We start from the raw sequence: 20,007 nt of genomic DNA on the forward strand, positions 1-20,007 counted from the left end.
CATTTAATTCTCCGAAATATAAGACTGCTACAGCTCTCTTGGTTTTCCAGCAACCATATTCCGGTTGACACGATAAGTAGATGAAGCGCCATGTAACATAGCCGTGTCTACCTCTTGATGATGCTACTGCTGATGATGTTTTCACTTAGGCAAACCTTAGACTTGCGGCGGTGACCAATCCTAGGGTCAAACTAGTACTCGTTGGCCTGGAAAAAGATGAGGTAAGTGTGCTGCTTAAGTATGTACTTGTACCGGTGACGGTGTTACATTTGACAATCTTTACGACATGTTCCTTTACGTTTACCAGAAAGAGCCATACGCTGTGGTAACTCAAGATGGTTATCTGTTTGATGAATTAACAATCAAAGAGTTTCGAAGCTACGCCGTGAAACGCAGGGATGATTTTGGAAGACCGGACGTCGTATTTCTGCTATCGGGGTACTGTATGTTTGCACTAAATATTTTATTCTTGCGCCATCGTAAACTTTCTTTGGCTTTGATAAAGAAATCATTCGTTTTTCTTTAAAAAAATGCAGATACGACGTAATCACCATACATAACGGTGAACTTACTGAGGCTGGCTTAGGTAAGTATTCCCTTTTACAGCGAAAGATATTAGCAGATCACAACGGCAGTGGGGTAGTTGTCCGCCGTCGCCGCCGGTGTCCGTAACCCCTATCGCGCGAAATAAGAAACAATGAAATAAATAAAAATATCCAGCGTCAAATGGGATTTGAACCCGGGCCCTCTGTGTGGCAATCGAGTATTCTACCATAGAGCCAGCCAAGGTGGTACTTTAAACACCTTTGCAAAAAGACCCTATACTGGTGTCATGTCGGTCAAAGAATCGCCTTAAGATGTGTAATATAGCGTGGCGAAGAGTAAATAACAACCAGGCGTCACACAATGCTCACTGCGCAACGAGTGTGTGGTCTAAAGCTTCCCACTCACTACAAAGTGCTCAACCATGATTCTTCATCGTCATCAGCCACATGCAGCATCAACAAAGTGCACATAATGCCTTACAGATGTGTAGCGGCTACCTCGCTTATACGCAGAAAGACGAATAATTGTATAGTGGGTGCGTCACTAAATCACAAAAGTAATCATTTGTGGCGTATAAGGGATACTCTGCACATGTACTTGTATTACATAGTTTTTCAAACAGCGCAGATATGCGATTTCCTGGCGAAGTAACTGGATGGACGGTGAACTAACGCATGGAGGGACCCGCTTGATAATGGTGAAGGCCTCAATGATCTCGCGCGGGCGCTGGTCCGCATGCTTTCTGATGACGGTGGCTTGATTAAAATTCGGTATGCGCGAGATCATTGAGGCCTTCATCATTATCAAGCGAGTCCCTTCATGCGCTAGTTCACCGTTCATCTAGTTACTCGACAAGGGAATCGCATATCTGCAAGATTAACACCTTTAAAAACCTGCAACCACTAGTCATTATTTTTATCATGTTTGTCACGTGTCTTCCCTTGTCCCTTTCTCTGACTATATATTTCGCGCTCGTGCAATAAAACCCTTGCTGGAAGCCGGCGTCTGTGTTGTGTGGTCTGTGCTTGGTGTCTCGTTTCTGCGCTGCTTGAAAAACTATGTACGTACCAAGAAGCCCACTTAACCACATATATTGAAGTACTTGTATGTGTTCCCCAAGAGAGTTTAGAACGGGCTCTAGAAGGGCCGCTCTTCCAGCTTTCGCAGTGACTGTGCTCCACGCTCCGCGCAGGCATGGCATTTTTTTTATTGATTTGTTCATTATTATATCTCGCGAGTTTAGGAATGGCCATTGGATAGGGACACTAAGACAATGAAAACGCTGTTTTCGCTATAGAAGGAACAAATTATGCTAGAGTAGACAACATGAGTAAAGAATTTATTAGACAATTTATAACGGTGAAAAACAATATCAAAGTGAGCTGGATTTCAAAGGTGAGAATGAACACGCATATAAAACCGAGCAGTGGACTATAAAGTAAAAAATGTCGCATTGTTCTTTATGCATTAGCCTGTTAGCCTAAGACGCCTCGAAAGCGAATGCCGTGCTCTTATTTTTCTTCTCAGTCGATTGTACTGATCCAACTCCCTCCCTCCACCCCCCTCGCCCCAAAAGCTTCCTGCACCTAACGTAGTGGTTTTACACTGCCTCCGGGATCAGCCAACCTTTGACTAAGTGAGGATGTCCTGTTATGGCGTCATCATGTGACGCCATGTTATGTGACGTCACATTGACATTATAATGACGTCACAAACATTGACGACCTGTGACGTCATCATGACGTCTCAGATTGTGATCCTATTCGGTTAGTCTGAGTGAAAATATGCTGGCCATGTAACAATTCTATACGACAGACCATGAAAATTCTTGTTTCGTGGTTGCATGCCTTGTAATTTCTTACCGCGATCAATGAATGGTCAGCTATACTTCATTACAGAGATTACAGTGAAACCTCGGTGATACGAATCTCACGGGACCACCAAAAATATTCGTGTCATCCGAAATTCGTATCAACAGAAAGCATGGAAAATTAGCATGCCACAAAAGAAATCTGGCGTACATTTTCATTTATTGTTTTTCAGGGCCGCAGCAACGTCAGGAAGAACCCTGAATGATTGTCACTTCAGTTTCTAGTTCTCGGCAATCATACCAGCACTGGTAAATATACGGCCCGTACGCGCGCATTCAATTAATGAAACAGGTGCGTTGTAACCCGCGACAGTGGTAGCCCCTTCTAAATTTTAGTATGTTTTTTTGGATGACATGACACCGGAGTACTGCAGAGAAAGTAACAAAAGAAGTGCTTTGACGCTATGGATCAATGCCACAAAATTACAAAACCACGGTCCTGTGTTATGATTTTATGGTCGCGGAGGTGCTGGGGATGTTTTTTGGGATATTTACGGTCGTGCCCGCACAAGTGCGACCTCAACGGTAGCGCATGAACGTTGTGAGGCCTGACTCCTTCGCCAAACCGTCCTCGCCTTCTTTCGGTCCCCATCCACCTCTCATAGGATGTCCGATGCACGAGGCAGGCACGTGTAAACAGAGTACAACGACAGCAGCCCGCGTCGACGCGTTAGAAAAAAAAAAGCATGGAGCTAATGTCCTATGCAATCTAAACGCGAAGGCACACGGAGGTACATATGAGCCTCAAAGATTCGCGCAGACAATCTCGGAGGCCATGACGCGTCTCTGAAGGTTTATTCTGACCGTAAGAAAGGTGTTTTTCTTACACCGTGATTCTGATGATTTGGCGGTGCGGTGCGCATGCCCACGCTTGCGTTCCCGCGCTCGCACGTGCTTGGCGCGTCTTCCGCGACAGCACCTCTTCGTACCTGGGGCGGTAGCGTACGTTCGTATCAAGCGTCGCTGGATGAAAATCGGTTCGCAACAACCATACTCCATTACATTGCAGGCCAATGGGCCTTGGCCGGGACCAACGAAAAATTCGTATCACCCCGAAATTCGTATGAGCTGTGATCGTATCACCGAGGTTTCACTGTATTTACTTCCGTAGCACCTCGTTCTCCTCCCTCAATGTGGCTGTCACTCACTTCTCAAGCTTCTGCATCTTTTGAAAGCTCCATCTTCAGTAACAGCGATAAGTTTTGTAACTGCTGGTATAATTTGTTTCAGGAATCGGCTTCCTATCGGGTATCTGTACTAATCACTACGTGGCACTTGGAGAAGATAAGCCGGGACTGTTTACTGGGGCGCACACATTCAGCCACGAACTTGCTCACCTGTAAGTTCCTGTTAAAGTGATATCGACGCGACAACATAGAACCACTTGTACTTGGGTTTGTTGTGCTGGCCAGTCCTTTCTGTTATGTCATATTTTTTCATCATTGCGGCATATTAAGCAAAGACAAAGCTGCGCTGTCAAGCGCTTAGCACACTCATACGGTTGTCTGCAGTGGAAAACAGAACGTGAACATATATATATATATATATATATATATATATATATATATATATATATATATATATATATATATATATATATATATATATATATATATATATATATATATATATATATATATATATATATATATATATAAGCTTTTCCAATGGGTCAAACGTACTGCAAACAGGTCTGCAAGGTCTGCCAGGTCTGCAAACATATGACCACAACCTGTGTTGCCAAGGCTTCGTCCTCTGACTTCACATTCAAAATTAAGGGACCTCTAAATTGTGACAGTCAGAATGTTGTATATATGCTACATTGCGATGTCTGTGGCCAGCAGTATATAGGCAAGACTGGTACGGCGTTTAGACTACGTCTGAATAACCACAGAGCTCACGCGCGTACTCTGCCAGATCTCCCTTTCTCTAAACATCTGAGTTTGCCAGAACACTGATTCGACAAAATACGTGTCACCCTCCTGCAGTCAGGAGGGTGACAAGAAAAGGCGCGGGATCGGGGCTTGCTCTGCCACGGATGCACCCGTCGCAGCAAGTAATTGCTGCCACTCAAGCAAAGCAACAATGCCCCCCCGCGACCTTCAAAGGCGCGCCGCGGAAGCCGCGCTCTGCGTTTTGTTGCCCTTCTGTCATTTCTATTTTTATTTATTTATTTATTTAGTTATTTACTTACTTATTTCTTTATTTATTTTTTTTCGCCCGCATCTATGGCACCTGCTCTACTCTGCCGAAACGGCGCTTATTTCCCCATTCTCTTCTTTGCTTGCTCTAGCGAATGAGCCGAGAGGAACTGTTTGACACACTATACGTCACCGCTGTCAACTTGACTGATTTATTATTTCCTCCCTTTCCTTCCTTCAACTAAGAGTGACCACGACGATTTTGGATGTTCGCATAGCGCTGTATTTGCTCATAAGCCCTGACGAAGACCGGTTCTCTTCCATGTATATATATATATATATATATATATATTATATATATAAGTATCAGAGGTGGCACTTCAAGAAAACTTCATTTATTACGTCGACGTTTCGGTCAGAGCCTGACCTTTCTCAAGACTCTGACCGGCTCTGACCGAAACGTCGACGTAATAAATGAAGTTTTCTTGAAGTGCCACCTCTGGGGGGATACTTATACGGCAACCAAAGGCAACCACTCCTTCAACTAATATATATATATATATATATATATATATATATATATATATATATATATATATATATATATATATATATTGTAATGACAAAAAGCAGGAACAGAGCTTGGGCCCTCGCGCTCGGGCAGCGCGAAGAGGAAGGAAGACAAAGTACGGTAAAAAGTTGGGCGAGTTGGTATTTCTTCATGATGACTGAGGGGCGCGAGAAAACGGCACACAACGAAAAGAAGTACACGGGACGACGCGCTACTAGCAACGGAAATATTTTTATTCAGGAAAGACATATTTATAGCGCAGTGAAATAAAATCTAATCAGTTGCTAGTAGCGCGTCGTCCCGTGCACTTCTTTTCGTTGTGTGCCGTTTTCTCGCGCCCCTCAGTCATCATGAAGGAAGACGAAGCAGATAATAGAACAGCCAGCCCAGCGAACGGGTGTTGTGTCTATTTGTCTCTTCCTTGACAATGGAGCAGTCTACGACCATCGAACCGTAAGCGCGAACTTCGTTCATGGCGCCCGCCAGCGTGCAGCAGCAGTAAGCGCAACTTGAGGACGGCGTCCAGGCCTCCTCGGCACCTGCTCACCTGCCGCCGCTGCAGCCACCGTTCGGGGACGGCGTCTAGGCCTCCTCGGCGGCTCCACACCAATTCACCGACGCCGTGACACCAGTTCACGACAAGGGACGCCGTCCACGCGTCCTAAGCCATCGATCCTACCACCATGATCACCGGGACCGCTGCATACTCCGCAGCCGTGATTCCTCGCACGTCGGGCGCTCCCCCCGACAACGGCCCGGAGCTCATGCATGCCCTGATGGAATTATCACGTCAGCTCCAACCGCATCACGTCGTTAAGCTCTGGTGTCTTGCCTGCCGCTTCATCATCGTCGGCTATTTGGCCAGTACCGGAGTTTCGCGGCTTCCAGGACGACGTTTTCCTGTGGATCGACACCATGAATTCTCTCGGCACCCTCCATGCCTGGCCAGAACATCGGAAATGGCTGATGGCCATCGACCACCTTCGCGGTGCAGCCAAGGCGTGGCACGCCTACGAAGGCACCAGGCAGCAATCATGGCCTGAATGGTGTGCCAGACTCACCAGTCTCTTTCGTCCTCTTTCCCACGCCTGTGACCCTATCTCTTCAGACACATTCTCTACCGCGGATGGGGGTTCTGAGGCACACCACCTCGACGGTGCAGATCGGGCTCGCGAGGCGCAGCGCACCCCTGGTACAGCTGTCTCCTGTAGCTGCTCCACGGACAGCTTCGCGGAGTGCCCTGCTGCAGTCATCGACACTGGCCTCAAGGTGTACTCCTCCCCACAGGTGTCAGACTACGCGTCGATACCTGCCCCACAACGACCATTGACAGAGACCAAGACCGTCTCCAAGCCACAGCAGCCGGCGAGCCGGCCTCCACGTTGGCCAGCGCTAGAATGCCGGGAGGCGTCGGGCTACTCTGTGACGACGGCACCTCCTTCGCTACCAGCTGGAGACGAAGCACTAGCCAACACTTCCGGTTTGGCCCACAGTCAGGAGACACATCATCCCCGCACATCACCGCAGTCATTGGCCGAGTGTGCGGACGCTCGCCACTTGCCAAGCACCGTCACCCTAAAAGAAGCGCAAGTGACCATCCCGCCTGAGGCCGAAGACCAGCCTGTGCAGCCCATCTTAGCTGATGACACGGCTTCTGACGAGGACGGCTTGATTGCACGCGGCACTTGCTCGAGTACCAGCCCATCACAAATACTGCAAGAGCACTACTTGCCTATCAAGACAGGGCGTGAACGCGTCCCTGCGTTGCCGCAGCTGTTTAGCGAGACGTCCAGTCGCGCCTTGACGCACCGCGAACAGCACAGACGTCCCCGCTCAGTGGCCGTACTGCATTTACAATGTTCTGCCCTGTCCTCTCAACTGCGACTGCATAGTCGTCACGACAACCTGCAACCGATGCGTCCACTCCGCGTCAGCCAGTGCGACCTGCTGGCGCCATATTCTGCAGCTTACCACATTAACTCCCAGCGTGGACGAGACCTGCAAAGACCACCCCGACACAGCCAGAGTCGGCCACCAGAATGTTTGGCTTTTCAGCAGGACAAGCCACGGTGCACACATGGCCGACCACCGCGCACAGCCAGTGCCGCCCTCCAGAGACAATTTCGGCAGCTCCGCGTGCTCGCAGTCATGGCCGAGTGTAATGACAAAAAATTGGGGGACGCTTAAGCTTCGCCTTTACGAGTTGAACGCGATAGCGATATTCTGTTCCTAGTGCGCAGTTCCAACACTACGAGTGTTTAACAGAATGCGCACACTAAGGTGTGTGCCTTATTTAATGGGTAGCATGCTTTAAACCAGGAGCTATTATGCGCGAGAAACTTTTTCGAAGTTGCGATGCACCCACTACGTGGTCTTAAGGGAATACGCGCAGTAATGTGTGTGCCTTTTGTAATGGGTGGCTGTCTTTAAACCACCAAGTCGTTATGATATTGACGGGGTGTGACGCCCGATGGCAATGTACGCTTGTACCACGCAATATTACTGCCATATTACATCTCGTACTGTGACACCTGTATACAGGACGCGTATTTTTGGGAAGCATGAAAGTTACTTTCAGTGCAGCTCCAAGCAGTGGCGTGGCTGTGTGGTAGAACACCTGCTTGCCACGCAGACGGCCTGGGTTCGATTCTCACTCGGACCCAACATTTTTATTATTTATTTTATTTGCAGCTTTTCCGATTTTTCGGTCACGGACAAGATGATGATTTTTCGCTCACAACCAACGGCCCCGACGCCGACAGCGGAATTTCTGCGATACGAGCTCTCTAACGCTATCGCGTTAAAAGCAGGAACAGTGCTTGGGCCCTCGCGCTCGGGCAGCGCAAAGAGGAAGGAAGACGATGCAGATAATAGAACAGCCAACCCAGCGAACGGGTGTTGTGTCTATTCGTTTCTTCCTTGACAATATATATATATATATATATATATATATATATATATATATATATATATATATATATATATATATATATATATATAATTAGCCGTTCTGTAGAAACTTTAATTCACAGACTTCGTCTGGGCACTGCCTACACTAAGAGCTTCTTATATGGGTAGCCAGCGCTGCCCAGGTGGCGCGCCTAAAATTTACAAGATGCGCCGCCCTGGCGAGCTAGCTGAGAAACCTAGTATACAGAGCCGCCGCGAGGCGTACGACGGCACGTTTCAACGTGCCCTCACATACCTTGTGGCACGTTCAAACGCAGGCTGAACGTCATTCGACACTACTGCAGCTTTTGCTCGATGTGCGTGGTTTTGTAGGTATCCTTTGGAACGCGCAAGGCTAGCGAAGATCGGGACACTTCGCTGCACTGTGGCGCAGCGGGCGAGCAGCGATGCCACCGATTATTCTCCGCTGCGGTTTCAGTGATGTGTGCGGACGGGTACCTTCGCGAGAGTGTGCTGTCGTAAGGACGGAAGCTGTCCAACGCGAAGTCTATGACGTGGAAGAAGCTGTTTTTCGTAGAGACAGCGATTGTGATCTTTCGGCGAAGTGTCAAGCACCGTACGACGTAAACATACAGGTATGTGTGTTCAGATTGCGCTAGCGAAGCTCGACGGTGTATGAAGTGTGCCTCGTTGTGCGCCCGCTTTGAAATAAAATTAGTGCCTCAGGCAGAACTGAGAACATTCAGCCCAGTGAGTGACAGCTGTTTTGAGCGAGCATATCACATTTACGTAATCTGTAGTTACACCTCTCGTACTATATTACAGAAGCTGTTTCGCTACACGCTTTCCTTAACCATGTTTTTAACGGCTTGCATGTGCCCACTAAATGCTCGCATCACAGTCTTAAAAAAAAAAAAAAAAAAACGTTTTTGAAGCTGATGGTGAAGCATGAGAGAGAGAGAGAGATGAAAAAAGGAAGGCCGGGAGGTTAACCAGATATTAGCATCTGGTTTGCTACCCAGCACTGGGGAGGGGAACTAGGGGCATGAAATAAATGTAAAAGGGCCGGTGTAAAGTGGAGATCAGTGGTGTTAGCGGAAATACAAACATGTCGCAAGTGTCGTGTGTTATCGACGTCGACTCGCCATCGTCTGCAGACCGTTTGCAGACTTGCGATCGGCCGTCGTCTAAGCCTGATACTTAAAAAAAATGCCTTTGAGGAATCTAGTAGTAATTGACTTCGTGGTGGTTCCGAGTTTGACATGCAGTGTGTGATCAGCAATGGAACATGCGCAGACAACACGGTTTTTCTAGCGGTCATGGATTTGTAACCGGTCTAGAGCTGTGTACGTGACAGTGACGTATAATATCGTTTTACTCAAATGTAACGCGAGTTTTTCTCAAATGTAACGCGATTTTTGCAACCTAAAATCAACCCTCGCGTTACAATCGAATCCCGAAATTCTATTTTTTCTCCCTGGACGTAATAAAATGTCACCCCTGGCGTTACAATCGTGGACATGTTACAATCGAGTAAATACGGTATGTGTAATGTACGGTGCGATGCTTACGCAACCTAAGCTGTCATATGCTTTCTTTAACTTTTTCAAGGCCAGTTTCAAATAAAACATTTGTGATGTTTTCCAGAGCGCCAACCCATGTGCATCGGTGGAAAGCAAGGCCGAAGGGAGTCAACTATGCTCTGGACTATTTTTTTTTCAGTTATTAAAGACAATGTTGATTGTGGCATTTGTGAATACAACAATACTGCCGGTCTCAACGCTTCTCTTTTCTCGTTTGATGATCGCGCACGGCGGCATGGTTCACGTTAGCAGCCACTCGTATTTGCTTGTACGCCCGAGTGTTTCCGGCCGTGCCCGGCAGGGCGGCGCACCCTGTCCGCGGCAACTCCAGCGCTGGTTCCCCATAGGATAAGAAAAACTAACTGCGCTACATGTACATGTGAAGAGGCAGAAAAAGACATAGAACACCTCCTTCTACACTGCAAGAATTGTGCTGTTCCTCGTAAACAATTCTTAGAAAAACTAAACAAATTGGATAGACGGCCGCTATCATTAGCAAAAGTTTTGGGTCCATGGCCAACAGAAACCTTTCAAAACATTGCTGCAAGCGCCCTAGTACAGTCTTTAGAAGAGTCGAAAATATAAAAAAAAAAGATACTGATTCACATTTATAATTATTCTTCACATCGACATACTTCTGGTCACATGTTTCGCGTTGCCTCTTGTGATTCAAGACAGCCGTGTTTAAAGTGTGGGCAAGGGCGCAGTGACTGTTGTGTGATGTGATCGCATTATACAAAGGACTGTGAGATGAACTCTTCGGGAAAGTGCGAACGTTTCTTGTGTGTCTTGTGTGCGAACATTGTTGTCGACACGAGGACATTATGCATGACGTGAGAACATTCCTTTTAAAAGGACATTGCCGTGAGTGAGTTTTACAATACTCTGCTTTTATTTATAAGTTCGTGACTCAAATTAATAAGTAAGGGAATAGTAGTAGCCGGAGCCATTTATAGGCACCAACATCTCCTTATTTAATATATAAAAAAAAAAGCCCATGCGGTCGAAATTCCCGGAGCCCTCCACTACAGCGTCTGCCATAATCATATCGTGGTTCTGGGACATTAAACCCCAGATGTTGTCAAAACCGTTATGATTATAAGGTTTCTGGGTTCTTGGTGACTTATATTTCTGACACTGAAGACATTGACGTGCCTTTTGTCGTTTTAAGAATTCATTCCTTAGACAACATATATTCCATAAGCAACACACCTGTAGATAAGCGATTCATACGGGCCATGCATATTTAAGCCGATTTGTTACACAAGTCGAGTCTTGCGGTTAAGTTAGCTGAAGGAAGCAACTACAAGCGCGGAAAGAAAAGTGCGGAAAGCATCATAATTTAATTTAATTTTTATCAGCCAGCACGGCGGATACAAATAACTAAACCTTCGTTTTAAGAAACAGTGCTTTAGCTCCAGTATTCAGTTCAGGAATCACCATTGTGGCTGCACTGCGGAAAAATATGGGCATTACACGAATGCCGCTAATGCCGCGTAATGACCGTGCAAATGTCGGTCGCCTTACTTGCCAGATAGGTCCGTGAGTTTTTAAGTTCTAACGCCGCTGTTCTTTCCTCTTCATTATTTGCATGCTCAAGCCTCGGAGCAAGTCACGATGGAGAAGATGCAAAGTCGGACGTGCCCGGACATCCGAGCTCTAGGTCTTGCCTGTGGGAGCGTGGTTACCTTATGAGCTACGTCAACAATGGACCCTCACATCACCGGTTCTCTCCATGCAGTATAGAGCAGATGAGACACGTGCTGACGTGAGTACTAACATTTACAGGTTGTATGCGACGTGCTGGCTTATGTATGTATGTATGTATGTATGTATGTATGTATGTATGTATGTATGTATGTATGTATGTATGTATGTATGTATGTATGTATGTATGTATGTATGTATGTATGTATGTATGTATGTATGTATGTATGTATGTATGTACTTATTTATGTCAGCAAGCATGCATTAGGCATGCATTGTAGGAAAGATAAAAAAATTACACCATTTCCCGCTAAAGGGGACCATGAGGCGATGCGAAGCCGGTGCATTTGCACGATCGCGTTCCGGTGGCGTTCTTTGTGCATGCTACCGACCTCGCGTCGTGGAACGCGAAGAGGAACGCTACGCGCGTCTTGTCTTCCCTCTAGCCTGGCCGTTAATTCTCACAGGGCGAGCGGGGAACGCAGACGGCAGGCATGCGAGAGGGGGGCAGCGTAGGAGAGGAGAGAGAGGGGGAGGGGACGCGCATGCGCTGGTGCTCATCGCGGCAGTTGCGCAGGAGAAAATTTCGGCATGTCTAGCCCGCGTTTCAGAGGAAGAGTGGAAAGGGGGAAGGGAGAGGGAAGGGAGAGAGAGAAAAGGGGAGAGGGAAAGTGGTGAGGGGAAAGGGGAGAGTGAAAGTGGAGAGGGAGAAGGGAGAGGAGAAGTGGAGAGGGTATGCGCATGCGCAGTAAGGGTGGTCACGCCGCACACCACCACCACCGGATTGAACTCCGCCATAAGATACTTCGCATCTAAAACTACCAATATTACTCGCGCAGGTCCTCTCGGCACGGCTGAAGTGTCCACAGAGAACACTCAAAGAAAAGATCGAGTGAAAAGCGCCTCTTTTCGTCCCACAACAATAATCGTCATCGGGCTTGCTTGCGTTTCCTTTCTTGAAAACTCGGCGCTGGTCACTTTCCTACCAAGAATGCTATGTCACGCTGATAGCGCACATGCCGTTCGGGACCAGAAAGTGCCGGGCGCGTGGCGATAACGCAAGGAAAGGAAGACAAAATAAATTACGATTTTTGTTGTGGGACAAAAAGACGCCATTTTTACTCGATCTACACTCTAAGACAAAATCGAGTATTTGGGGAGTATTTCTGCCACACAACAATAATCGTCATCTAGCTTGCTCGCGTTTCCTTTCTTGAAAACCCAGCTCTCGTCACTTTCCTGTCAAGAATGCTATGTCACGCTGATAACGCGCGCGCCGTTCGTGACCGGGAAGTGCCGCGACCGCGGTGATAACGCGAGGAAAGCACGCGAGGTGGATGACGATTGTTGTTGTGTGGCAGAAACACTCCCAAAATACTCGATTTTGTCTTAGAGTGTATTCTGTGAGTGAAGCGAAGCCTCGCCAGCGAATGAGAGAGCTATGCGGACGTTGCCCGATTACGCTATCGTGTTTTACTCTGCCAGGAGATGCGGAAGCGTCTGCCCAAGTTTATTGGCTAAACTTTTGACGATTAGGTGCACTACGCTCTAAGAAAAAATCGAGTATTTGGAGAGTATTTCTGCCACGCAACAATAAGCGTCATCTACCTCGCGTGCTTTCCTGGCGTTATCACCACGGTCCCGGCACTTGCCGGTCACGAACGGCGCGCGCGTTATCAGCGTGACATAGCATTCCTGATAGGAAAGTGACTAGAGCCGGGTTTTCAAGAAAGGAAACGCGAGCGAGCCGGATGATGATTATTGTTGTGTGGCAGAAATACTCCCGATATACTCGATTTTTTCTTAGAGTGTATATGTACTCTACCAATATAGAACTAAATGTTCTTTTTTTTTTGTTTGATTATTGCAGTTACCGAGGACAAAAGTGCTGGTATTTCAATGGAAACGGCTACTCCATGAGGGGCATGTATCCAGGGATGACAGTTTCGTTCGAGCGGTTCTGCATGGGCCTTATAGACAACAGAGCGAACATCACGATTAGAAATATTACGGTAAAATGAGTTATTTTTTTTTTTCTGGGCGGGGAATAGGAGGGTTGTGTCTTATAATTTTTGAAACACATCAGCATCATATGTTGGACACTTAAGGGACCCTCTCAGGGAATTAATTAAGGAAGCGGGGGATAAGCACTAAAAGCATGCCATGAGGAAAAAAAAAATTAAAATAGGAGTACAAACATACAAGCAGTAATAGCGCGGCATCCGAAGGTATACGCACACAAAATGCAGACATGCAAAGGATAAAATACAGCGACCTAAGGGGAGTGTTAATGTGTTTCCCAGTGTAAGTGATCTGTTAGTAGCAATATACACCACGCTCTCCTGTAATAAATAACCGTGTTTGAGGAGAGCGTCGTATCTATGTGTGGCGCCGTTCGCGCCTCTTTTTTACACGATAGTATTTTTTGTGTTCTTATCAAAATTGAGCAAATAACACGCGGATAAATAGTCACAAACACAAAATCTGAGGGCTATTACATGAATGTTAACGCAACAGAAATGACCGCGCAACATACTTGTTCTAAGAACACAACTATTCGCAAAAATATAAACGTAGTTAGGAATAGCTCTTATTTGTTATCTGATTTGGTATACTGTTGCTCTTGAGGCTATGTGTTGCAATTATTTTTCCGATGGCCAAGAACAATAAGTTTGTTTAATGACAGCGTGTGACCGCTTAAGAAAAATATGTATCTTTGGCAAAACTTTACTTTGGTTTTGTGCTGTAAATGTACTTCTAGGATATACAGCAAACGTCGTATTTTTTGCAGTGTAAGCTTTCTTCTAGGCTGAAGAGTATACCGCATCCGCTATCCTGTATTCCATAAAAATAATGCGCCTCATCTCTTTCAAGGTGGAAATAGCGACGTGTAAGGTCATCTGCACGTACACGAAGCACGTATATAGCTACTATGAAGCCAGAGGATATCGGGAGAGCATGTTCCAAAGAAAAGACGACGCTCTTGACTACATGCAGTGCGGGGAGAACAAGGTAATAAGCTATACTTTCCAAATAATTTGCGTTAGGCAAATAATAAATTAAGAGTAAATTGAAGATATGAAAGTATGCATTACTTCCTGAAATATTTGAATTAAGTTTTTAGTAAGATTTTGCTGCTGTGCGAGCCGTATTGACTTCGGTATCAGCAGTGGATTTGGTGTCTTACGAGCGCGTTTCTATATTTCAGATATGTCAGTGTTTCTTTTTTTGCAGAACAGTTTGCTTTATGGCTAATATATCGTGAGTTAGTGCGTTTGTTTGACAGGATAATTCGGGCCAGGAGTCCAAGCAGGGTGAACGATACACTGCAGTACGAAGAACAAACAAACAAACAAACAAACGAACGAACAAACAAACAAACAAACAAACAAACAAACAAACAAACAAACAAACAAACAAACAAACAAACAAACAAACAAACAAACAAACAAACAAACAAACAAACAAACAAACAAACAAACAAACAAACAAACAAACAAACAAACAAACAAACAAACAAACAAACAAGTACTTGGGGCAGTATTGCTTAAATGATAGAACGCAATGTCTACAAAACTGAAGAAAAATCTACTTGAATATAAGGTATCGCTAAAAAGATATATCCTGCAGCTCTTTAGAGTTACTTCCAATGTGTTTTTGTTATTAGTTACGAATTGGCCATCACGTGTTGCGTGGAACGTGCATCGTGCTGCCTATACGCCGTCAGAACAGCAGTGCTAGCCTATTTACACTACCCGCCACGGTAGTCTAGTGGTTATGGTGCTCGACTGCTGACCAGCAGGTCGCGGGATCGAATCCCCGCCGTGGCGGCCGCATTTTCGATGGAGGCGAAAACACTTGAGGCCCGTGTGCTTAGATTTAGGTGCACGTTAAAGAACCCCAGATGGTGAATATTTCTGAGCCCTCCACTACGGCGTCTCTCATAATCAAATCGTGGTTTTTGGACGTTAATCCCCAGCGAGTATTATATTATTATTAGCCTATTTACATTCACTTTGTGGGCAAGATTGGCATGCTGCGTGGCCTTGACAATCATGATCAAACATGTTACACTTGGCTAAATGTTGCAAAGAAAGACTCCTTGCCCTAAACATTTCTTCCTGCTCCTGTTCAAAGTCAATCATATGGTGGTCCCTGTGCTTTGCGTGCAGCGCGTGGGAGTCCGTAGCCCATCCAGCCTGCGCTTGTGCGCTGTTAACTAAAGAAAAAAAAATGGAGACTTACTCGTCTAAACGAACCGTTGCTATATCGTAGTTTTGAAATTGTGTATAATTAACCTGATGTTACTCTAAAACCTTAATATGTACAAGAAAGTCCTTGAACTATTTGTTCTCTGTTTCTAACAATCCACTGAGTTGGTTTCTGGTGCACTTATTAAGTGCGGAGCACTTTAAGGGGCCGGGCTGTCGCATGCTATTAGCGTATGCCGTCGTAGTCTGGCGTAACGCAGGCGAAACCACGAATAGCATAGCTTTCTGTAGCATATTGAGCGCTCGCTCGCACCAAGGAGGAGTCTTCTTCCTCTTGTTCTTCGAGCGCCTTGATGATGATAGGTGTGGAGCTCTTTAGGAGCCCGGCAAAACCGGGTATAAAAATAGAAAAAAAAAGAGGAAGCAAGCGAGAAATAGAGAGAGAAAGAAAGGGAAAATATAGGAAGAAAAATAGAAAGAGCAGGAAAGAGAAAGAAATATTAAGAAATAGATAAAGAGAGAGGAAGAAATAAATAGAAATAAAGAGAGAAAAGGAAAGAGGAAAAAAGAGAAAAAGAAAGAGAGGAGGAAAGAAAGAGAAAACCGAAGAGAAACAAAGAAGGCTGCCCGGCTCCGCACTTCCGTCAGGCTTGGCACCACCAGTGCTAAGCTGCCTTAATATTTTGTATACTGTATTCCTTCAATTGCATATTGTCTGCATTGTTAATTATGCATTTGTTCATATTATATATCGGCCTTTTTGGTTTTTATTTTGTATTCATGTAGCTGTACTTTGCTTCCATATTTGTGTTTATGTTCATCTTGCAAAAGTCACGATTGTAGTTATACACCCTGGTATAATCCCCCGCCTGTGATTGCAGTGTCTATAGAATAAAATGAATTGGCGCAATAAGTAACTATAACATACAGTCGACGAAGAAAAGAAGCGTACAACTACAGTTGTCGCAGTAACAGTCGGCACAGAAAAAAATTAGGCCTCCAGAGTTGTCGAAACAATTAACTGCAGAGGCTGTTAGCTAAATATTGCTAATGTCGACAAGTGTTGGCTAACATTTATTGTTTCCGTATGTTGGTTGAACAATGAAATTCAAACTAAGATTATACACGATATGATAATTCCCCAGTAGGGAGTTTCTGTATCAATTCTTCATGCACGTGGTAAAGTGATGCGAATCTTCACAGATAATACCAAACTTTTATCGACTCCATTTACATACCGTGAACAGGCGATTTTTTGCGCAGTATCTTGTTTCATATTTTCAGTCATTGTGATATTATACACCTGACGCCCACCATGTCCACCAAAGAGTGCAGTATGTAATTGCTTCAAAAGTATGTTTCACAACACCGATTCCCGCAAGGAGCGATAGTTGCTGCATTTATAACTCTTCTGCAATTTGTTTTCGCTCCTCGGACCCTCGTAATAAGATATTAACAGAAGAGGCCAATTCCTGACTTTATTGCTCTTCCAGCTGTCATATGAGAGTGCGTGCAATTTGTGCAATTCTAAAAATTGCATTGTTAAATACGAACGTCACAAGCCTGACGCTGACTTCTCATGAAGCGCGCGAAAAATGCTCCAGGTTTGATGTTAAAACCAGATTTTTGTAAACAGGACGACGAAACCAACAGATAATGAAGCCATGGTTAGCATAGGTTACATGCTTTGGGGTCTTTAATTGAAGAGTAGTAGTTATGTGATGCAGGGAATTAAATGCGGGCAAAAACAACTTGCCGCCAATGGGGACCGAACACAAAACGTTCGTATGAAGCTAAAGTTGCGAGTACCTCGATGTAATTGCCTTGTTTCGTTCTCTTTGTTCTTTTTTAATTTCTTAATACAAGATGCTGATAATGTCGTCGTTACTTTTCCAGGTGTGCATTCAAGGCTACTGTGTAACTAAGCCACTTGAAGCAACAAACGCACCGAAAGTTTCTGAGGAAAGTACACCAACTGTCAGTGCCGAAGGCACAACAGAGGAACCCGTGACAGCTAGTTCTTCCAGTGACGCAACTGAATGCAAATGCGATTGCCTCAGCACAACCGGCACTGCTACCGCGCACAGAACCAGAACACCGAGGCCATCAAGCACAATCACACGTAGATTTTTTGGGTATAGACCATGGGATAGGCCAGAGTATTTGGGGAAATAAAAAAAATCACCCACTATAGCACATTCTCTTTGCACACTGTTTGAAAATATGACTCAACGTTGTGTTGAATGCATTGTCTATGCGTTACGATAATATACCCATTGCGATGGTATATAAACGCTGCGGTAAAGCTTGCCCCCACCAATCCCCCCCCCCCTAATTGAGAACCCTGCGCCCGCTTCTGCTTGTCAAGTTTGTTTTTACAGTGTTATAACAGCGAATGAATTCTGCATTGAGGTTGTATTAAAAAAAAAATTCCTCCGGAAGATATCTTGCAGTAAAATTGCAATCTGCCATATTTTATTTATAAGCAACTCCTAGAACACAGAAACTGTGATATTGAACATAAACGAATTAATTGGAAGTTTCTAAGGACTTTACTGGCAGAACGTCAGCCGCTTGTCTTAAACGATTTACTTTTGTTGGTAGCTGCTGTCATGGTACGGTCACACTGTAGTTAATCCCACTCTTGGGCTGCGCTCATTCTCATTAACAACAAGCGTAGCATATGCACGGAGAGGCTAGGTTACGGAGCTAATGAAAGAAATCTCTGCGGCTTTAGGTGGTGGTGATGATGATTGCGTTAATACAGGTAGTGTCAGCGAGGAATATTGGCCAGCAGTAACTCCGCCTGAGCGCCTCTTCTTATATAGGCACATATTTCATCATGTAATACTTAAACAACATTCTCGCAGAAAACTCTGAAGAATGCGAGACACTTTCCTGTGCAGTGTCCACAAAACCACAATCTGATTGTAGGTAGGTAGGCAGGTAAAAGCTTTATTTTTTCTTTTGCAAGGGAAGGGGCAGAGGGATAGAGGGAGGTTGCTAAACACGGTAACCCTCCGCAACCCTCTCTGCCAAACCGAGGATGGCTTCCTGGACTTTGGGTTTCAAGCTGCGCAAGGGGGCCTCCCACTGCTCCTCACTATTTGTATTTTTCTTGAGAGAAAACCGCGGACACTCATCATGTTGGACAAATCATCAGTGAAGCTAGCCGGTCCATTGAAAAAGGAAAAGAAAAAGAAAAACTTACGAATAAAATCTTCCTGAATTGAACGCCAGACACCTCCACGAACTGCTTGGTAAAGAAAATACCTGCAGTCTCCGAGTTTATTGTCACGGCGAAACATGGTGACGCCCGAAGCCTGTCGTCTTCGTCGCAGAATTGTATCGTTTCCCTGTATATTCATGACGTATTCATGACACGTTCAGACTTTTTTCATTTTCTGAAAGTAGCTGTTCCCTTTCAGTCTCGTTTTTTTAGGGACGTAGCGGTGACAGCAGTACTTCATGTCGGTGTTGCTTTGTGTGTTTAGTTTCTGAGGGCTGATCGTTTGCTAACTGTACTTGTAAGCCGTTTCTATTGGTCGTCAAGTAGGTACGGAACACGCGAAAGATGAACACGACACCGGACTATAACTCTGTATTTGCGTCTTTCGTCCTTGTGTCTGCAAGTTTGCTGCCCCCACCAATTACGACAGGGACTGACCTCCAGGTACACTTTATGTAGGCGTTGGTATTTTGAGGGAACAGCTTAGGTCTCCAGCCGAGTAATAGTTCAAAACTGACAAAGACAAAAATCATCGTAAAAAGCGTCGAAAATGTTCAGGAGCGACAAGGCATGTGCCGTTACTGAGGCGATTTTGACGCCTCATCAAACATGAAAAGCGACCGTCGGCGTCGACGTCAACACGAATGATGAAAGAAATCATAATCGTGTGATGACTTCACCCTATGGCGTCATTGTCACGTCACAAATAGGCAACATTTGTTACGTCAATATGACGTCATAGGGACGTCGGCGTGACGTCACGAGGGGACGTCATCACATGACATCATCGCTTGGTCATAGGCGGGCCGATCTCGGAGGCACGTGAGGTGCAGAAAGCTTGCTATGTCTCCTATCTCGGAGGCAGTGCAAAACCACGTTAGGTGGAGAAAGCTTTAAAGGGCGGGGGGGGGGGATCAATGCAATAGAATGCAACCAGCATTACTTAGGGCTAGCTATAATGTTGACTAGTGTTGGCTAACAGATGGCTGAATTATTGCTAAGATTGGCTATCCGCTGCGCTAACGCCACAGATGCATCAATTCAATTTAAATCCAATAATTCAGTTGTCCACCAATCTGTTCATGCTTAATTCGTCGATCATTTTTTGTAAGTCGCCTGTAGTGCTGCCAAACCGAGCAATGTTTATGCCTCGCGCAAATCACAGACGCAGACAATGGCCGCTGAAAATTTATTTATTTTTATTTATTTGTCACAAATACCTACAACAGCCGAGTTGCG

The 20,007-nt window shown here is 45.4% G+C and overlaps 1 protein-coding gene across 1 annotated transcript in view; it reads left to right on the plus strand.

The window, feature by feature from the left end:
* Nucleotides 1-17,728, plus strand: part of LOC119401241 (A disintegrin and metalloproteinase with thrombospondin motifs 12) — a 32,645-nt gene extending 14,917 nt beyond the window's left edge. The window contains exons 6-13 of the mRNA XM_037667926.2: nt 150-221; nt 308-438; nt 537-586; nt 3,647-3,755; nt 11,222-11,389; nt 13,199-13,340; nt 14,203-14,340; nt 17,436-17,728. Coding sequence (XP_037523854.1) covers nt 150-221; nt 308-438; nt 537-586; nt 3,647-3,755; nt 11,222-11,389; nt 13,199-13,340; nt 14,203-14,340; nt 17,436-17,714 — 1,089 coding nt within the window. The 3' untranslated portion in view covers nt 17,715-17,728. The remainder of the gene's footprint in view (nt 1-149; nt 222-307; nt 439-536; nt 587-3,646; nt 3,756-11,221; nt 11,390-13,198; nt 13,341-14,202; nt 14,341-17,435) is intronic.
* The last annotated feature ends 2,279 nt before the right edge of the window (nt 17,729-20,007 follow it).

Source organism: Rhipicephalus sanguineus, chromosome 8, assembly GCF_013339695.2.
Source record: "Rhipicephalus sanguineus isolate Rsan-2018 chromosome 8, BIME_Rsan_1.4, whole genome shotgun sequence".
Classification (NCBI taxonomy): Eukaryota; Metazoa; Arthropoda; class Arachnida; order Ixodida; family Ixodidae; genus Rhipicephalus; species Rhipicephalus sanguineus.